This window comes from Anomaloglossus baeobatrachus, chromosome 10 (genome assembly GCF_048569485.1).
Source record: "Anomaloglossus baeobatrachus isolate aAnoBae1 chromosome 10, aAnoBae1.hap1, whole genome shotgun sequence".
NCBI lineage: Eukaryota > Metazoa > Chordata > Amphibia > Anura > Aromobatidae > Anomaloglossus > Anomaloglossus baeobatrachus.
The window spans coordinates 30,853,412-30,859,411 of record NC_134362.1 but is presented as its reverse complement, the minus strand read 5'-3'; the positions used below and the strand labels follow the sequence as shown (position 1 = coordinate 30,859,411).

At 46.8% G+C, this 6,000-nt stretch overlaps 1 protein-coding gene across 1 annotated transcript in view; it reads left to right on the top strand.

Annotated features, from left to right (window-relative positions):
• The window catches only part of PRMT3 (protein arginine methyltransferase 3), a 130,944-nt gene that overhangs the window by 39,450 nt on the left and 85,494 nt on the right, over positions 1-6,000 (top strand). Inside the window, exon 10 of the mRNA XM_075326667.1 lies at positions 3,631-3,730. Within this exon, the coding sequence (XP_075182782.1) occupies positions 3,631-3,730 (100 nt within the window). The remainder of the gene's footprint in view (positions 1-3,630; positions 3,731-6,000) is intronic.

Sequence of the window (6,000 nt, the reverse complement as noted above, 5' to 3'; positions counted from 1 at the left end):
ATGTATGTATGTATGTATATATATATATATATATATATATATATATATATATATATATATATATATATATATATATATATATAAAATCTCCTATCCATCTATCTAGATATAGTGTATGTATGTATGTATGTATGTGTGTATATATATATATATATATATATATATTATATTTAGTGTAGAAATATTTTTATATATTTCCTTATTGCCGTAATTGATATTTTATAGTCTCCGCTGTCCGGGGCCGGTTCAGCAGTTCACAGCCCCCGCACCCTGAGCAGCTTCTCATCCTTTTCTTTTGCGAGGTCGTCTTTTTCAATTACGCCGTTAATGAGATTCCCGGGCGGCGGCGGCCGGAGGGAGAGATAGCTGGGAGAGGACGAAGATAAGGGCAGGAGCTCCGGCTCGGGGAGTAATTCTAGTGCTGGCAGTCACATTAGCCGTCATGTTGATGGGACGTGGACGGAGATGGATCCTCTGCACTGCAGCGCCGGTGACGTCTCGGCCCGTCCGCCGGATTTATCTAACTTTTTGTGTGCTTGTGTAATTTCTTCAGTCATGTTTTAGCCGCTGAGCATCATCATCGTTGGGATAGAGATGTCGGCAATGAAGGCATTGGGGAAAACGTCCCGTTATCACCTTTCCGATATTGTGTGTGAAGGGGGCTGGCTGCGCTGCTCATTTCAATAGCCAAGCCAGCCCTCTTCTCTGTGACTGGGATTTTAATGAGCCGGTCAGTTGGCCCCGTTCACACACAGCGCTGATGACAATGGAAACGTTCTCCTTTTGTGGAGCACCAGCTGGCGAAGGATCAGTGCTGAGATCAGGTGTTTTTCAATGTAACAAACCTAAAGATTTTTTTTTTTTTCAACTGGACAGCCCCTTTAAATCTTTATCTGTTATATTTCTTAAAGCGTGTGTTTTAAGGCCGCTTTACACGCTGTGATATTGTGACCGATATCGCTAGCGTGTGTTCCCGCCCCCATCGGTTGTGCGACACGGACAAATCGCTCAACGAAATCGCTACCTAGCAATGTTGCTGTGACCGGCAAACCGCCTCCTTTCTAAGGGGGCGGTTCATTCGGTGTCACAGTGACGTCACTAAGCAGCCGCCCAATAGAAGCTGAGGGGGCGGAGATGAGTGGCCGGAACATCCCGCCCACCTCCTTCCTTCTTCATTACGGGCGGCCGCAGGTAAGGAATGGTTCCTCGCTCCTGCGGTGTCACTCATAGCGATGTGTGCTGCCGGAGGAACAACATCGTCCCTGCAGCAGCAACGATAATTGAGAATGGACCCCCATGTCACCGATGAGCGATTTTTGTACGTTTTAACAACGATCCAGAATCGCTCATAGGTGTCACACGCAACGACATCGCTAAAGCGGCCGGATGTGCGTCACCAATTCCGTGACCCCAACGAGATCGCTTTAGCGATGTCGTAGCGTGTAAAGCGGCCTTTAGAGCGCTTTTGAAGCCCAGCACATTTGGATGGCGTGGGGGCAGCAGGACGGTCGTTTTACTGGATTTACTGAGACGTAAGAGGCTGGATGTAAGCTGGAGTAGAGACGTGGAGGCAGAGATGAGCAGATCACAAGTCTCAGTGTAGCAGAGTCCAGAGAAGTAGCAGATTTGACAAGGACTGAAAACTCATTGTAGCGATGTCGCAAATTTGACTGGGTCCAAAAACACGATGAGTAGGTTCAAAGACTCACTGAAGCGAGGTAGCAGATTTATTTACTTCTGAAAAGTCGTGGTAGCAATGTAGCAGATTTGACTAAGTCAAAAAACACGATGTAGTAAATAGTAGGTTCGAAGACCCCCGTAGCGATTTAGCAGATTTGACAAGATTTCAAAACTCACTGTAGCAATGTAGCAGACTTGGTCTGAAAACTCGCTGTACTGATGTAGCAGATTTGACTAGGCCCAAAAATTTGCTATAGCGATGTAGCTCACCAAGTTCAATAGCTTTACCAAGTTCAAAGGCTCACTGTAGCAATGGTGCACAATCCAGTGATGCAGCAAAATTGACTAGGTCCAAGGACTCGCTGTAGCAATGTAGCAGATTTCGCTAGGTTCAGACTCACTGTAGTGATGTAGCAGATTTGACTAGGATCAAAAACTTGCTGTAGCAGATTTGACTAGGTCTGAAAATTCGTAGTAGCGCTGTAGCAGATTTAACTAGGTTAGAAGACTGACTGTAGTGATGTAGCAGATTCCGCTAGGTTCAGACTCACTGTAGCGAGTAGCAGATTTCGCTAGGTTCAGACTCACTGTAGAGATGTAGCAGATTTCCCTAGGTTCAGACTCACTGTAGTGATGTATTAGATTTCCCTAGGTTCAGACTCACTGTAGTGATGTAGCAGATTTCCCTAGGTTCAGACTCACTGTAGTGATGTAGCAGATTTCCCTAGGTTCAGACTCACTGTAGTGATGTAGCATATTTCCCTAGGTTCAGACTCACTGTAGCGATGTAGCAGATTTCCTTAGGTTCAGACTCACTGTAGCGATGTAGCAGATTTCTCTAGGTTCAGACTCACTGTAGCGATGTAGCAGATTTCTCTAGGTTAGAAGACTCACTGTAGTGATGTAGCAGATTTCCCTAGGTTCAGACTCACTGTAGTGATGTAGCAGATTTCTCTAGGTTCAGACTCACTGTAGTGATGTAGCAGATTTCCCTAGGTTCAGACTCACTGTAGCGATGTAGCAGATCTTGCTAGGTTCAGACTCACTGTAGCGATGTAGCAGATTTCGCTAGGTTCAGCCTCACTGTAGCGATGTAGCAGATCTTGCTAGGTTCAGACTCACTGTAGCGATGTAGCAGATTTGACTAGGATCAGAGACTTGCTGTAGCAGATTTGACAAGGTCTAAAAACTCCCTGTATCCATGTAGCAGATTTTGCTAGGCCTGAAGACTCCCAATGTTGCTCAGTCCAGTGATGTAGCACAATAGATTAGGTCTGAAGACGCTGTGTAGCGATGTAGCATAGCTGAGTAGGTCCAAAGACTCATTGTAGTGATGTAGTAAAGCTGAGTATGTCAGGAGACACACAGTGACAATAAAGCAGAGCTGGTTATGTCAGGAGGTGCTCAATGACTATGTAGAAGAGCCCAGTGATGTAGCAGAGTTCGGAATGTTGGGAAGCGCCACCGTTGGAAAGTGAATGGTGCTGGTCCAAAATATTGGTGTGGGTGCCACATAGCTGGATTCTCAGAATTGCGCGCAGGCAGGACGGAGCGCTCTGCGCTGGACCCAGCGGCGGTGAGTATGATGTGCAGAGCCCCAATCCACCCCATACGGTGTCACTGCGGAGCGTTGCGGATTCGCCTTTCAGCACTTTCTGAACTCCGGGTGACACATACTCGGGGCGCTGATGTGCGGACCCCACATTCCCAAACAAATTAATCATTTACTGTTAGATTTTTGTATCTAAGGGGTGAAGGGCGCTTTAATATTCCCATGATTGAGTTTCCTGTATTCCGCCCTCCACTGCTCTGTCATCAGACCCCGGGGGTTGTTGGATGTAGCAGTGCCGGGAAGCTGCGGGTAAAACGCGTCGGGACAAGATGCTGCCGAGTGATTGCACGCGGCGTCAGGACGTGTCGCTCTTTACAATGTTCCTTTCTCGCTTTCAGCCTGAATAAGTTGGAAGATAGAATCTCGCTGATTAAAGGAAGGATAGAAGAGATTGATTTACCGGTGGAGAAAGTGGATATAATTATATCTGAATGGATGGTAAGTCACACGCCGCTGGGGATGGCGGCATTATTCATGCTGAGAAATAAACCACGGCTTCTTACTTGGGATTATTTAAAGGAGAAATGTCGATAAGAAGCTAAACATTTGTGTCACCAGTCACATTATTAAAGGGACGGCAAATGTGAAAAATCTACAAATGCTTTACATTTTAATGCAGTTTTCTTATCTGTTATCAGCCAGCTCATTCTGGGGTGGGGCTAATAGACGAGTACGCTATTGTTGGCTGTTATCAGCCATAAGAGGTCACTGATATCAGCCGCTCCTCTTATGTCTTTGCTGGACTGTAATAAGAGGTCACTGATATCAGCCGCTCCTCTTCTATCTCTGCCCGACTGTAAAGCTGGTGTCACACACAGCGACAACGACAACGACGTCGCTGCTACGTCACCATTTTCTGTGACGTTGCAGCGACGTCCCGTCGCTGTCGCTGTGTGTGACATCCAGCAACGAGCTGGCCCCTGCTGTGAGGTCGCCGGTCGTTGCTGAATGTCCAGCTTCATTTTTTGGTCGTCACTCTCCCGCTGTGAAGCGCACATCGCTGTGTGTGACAGCGAGAGAGCGACGAAATGAAGCGAGCAGGGAGCAGGAGCCGGCGTCTGGCAGCTGCGGAAAGCTGTAACCAGCGTAAACATCGGGTAACCAAGGGAAGGCCTTTCCCTGGTTACCCGATATTTACCTTCGTTACCAGCCTCCGCCGCTCTTGCTGCCAGTGCCGGCTCTCTGCACATGTGGCTGCAGTACACATCGGGTAATTAACCCGATGTATACTGTAGCAAGGAGAGCAAGGAGCCAGCGCTAAGCAGTGTACGCGGCTCCCTGCTCTCTGCACTGTGACATGTAGCTGCAGCACACATCGGGTTAATTAACCCGATGTGTACTGTACCTAGGAGAGCAAGGAGCCAGCGCTAAGCGCGGCTCCCTGCTCTCTGCACATGTAGCACAGCGACGTTATGATCGCTGCTTCTGCTGTGTTTGACAGCTAAGCAGCGATCATAACAGTGACTTACAAGGTCGCTGTTACGTCACCGAAAATGGTGACGTAACAGCGACCTCGCTGTCGCTTAGTGTGAACCCAGCTTAATAAGAGGTCCCTGATATCAGCCGCTCCTCATATCTCTGCTGGACTGTAATAAGAGGTCACTGATATCAGCCGCTTCTCTTATATCTCTGCTGTACTGTAATAAGAGGTCACTGATATCAGCCGCTCCTCTTATATCTCTACTGTACTGTAATAAGAGGTCACTGATATCGGCCGCTCCTCTTATATCTCTGCTGGACTGTAATAAGAGGTCACTGATATCGGCCGCTCCTCTTATATCTCTGCTGGACTGTAATAAGAGGTCACTGATATCAGCCGCTCCTCTTATATCTCTACTATACTGTAATAAGAGGTCACTGATATCAGCCGCTCCTCTTATATCTCTACTGTACTGTAATAAGAGGTCACTGATATCAGCCGCTCCTCTTATATCTCTGCTGGACTGTAATAAGAGGTCACTGATATCAGCCGCTCCTCTTTTATCTCTGCTGGACTGTAATAAGAGGTCACTGATATCAGCCGCTCCTCTTATATCTCTACTGTACTGTAATAAGAGGTCACTGATATCAGCCGCTCCTCTTATATCTCTGCTGGACTGTAATAAGAGGTCACTGATATCAGCCGCTCCTCTTATATCTCTACTGTACTGTAATAAGAGGTCACTGATATCAGCCGCTCCTCTTATATCTCTGCTGGAGTGTAATAACAGGTCAGTGATATCAGCCGCTCCTCTTATATCTCTGCTGGACTGTAATAAGAGGTCACTGATATCAGCCGCTCCTCTTATATCTCTGCTGGAGTGTAATAAGAGGTCAGTGATATCAGCCGCTCCTCTTATATGTCTGCTGGACTGTAATAAGAGGTCACTGATATCAGCCGCTCCTCTTATATCTCTGCTGGAGTGTAATAAGAGGTCACTGATATCAGCCGCTCCTCTTATATCTCTGCTGGACTGTAATAAGAGGTCACTGATATCAGCCGCTCCTCTTATATCTCTACTGTACTGTAATAAGAGGTCACTGATATCAGCCGCTCCTCTTATATCTCTGCTGGATTGTAATAAGAGGTCACTGATATCAGCCGCTCCTCTTATATCTCTACTGTACTGTAATAAGAGGTCACTGATATCGGCCGCTCCTATTATATAACTGCATGAGACATGAGGTATTACACCTCTCTCATTGATGTTTAGAGGCAAAGCTTCTCT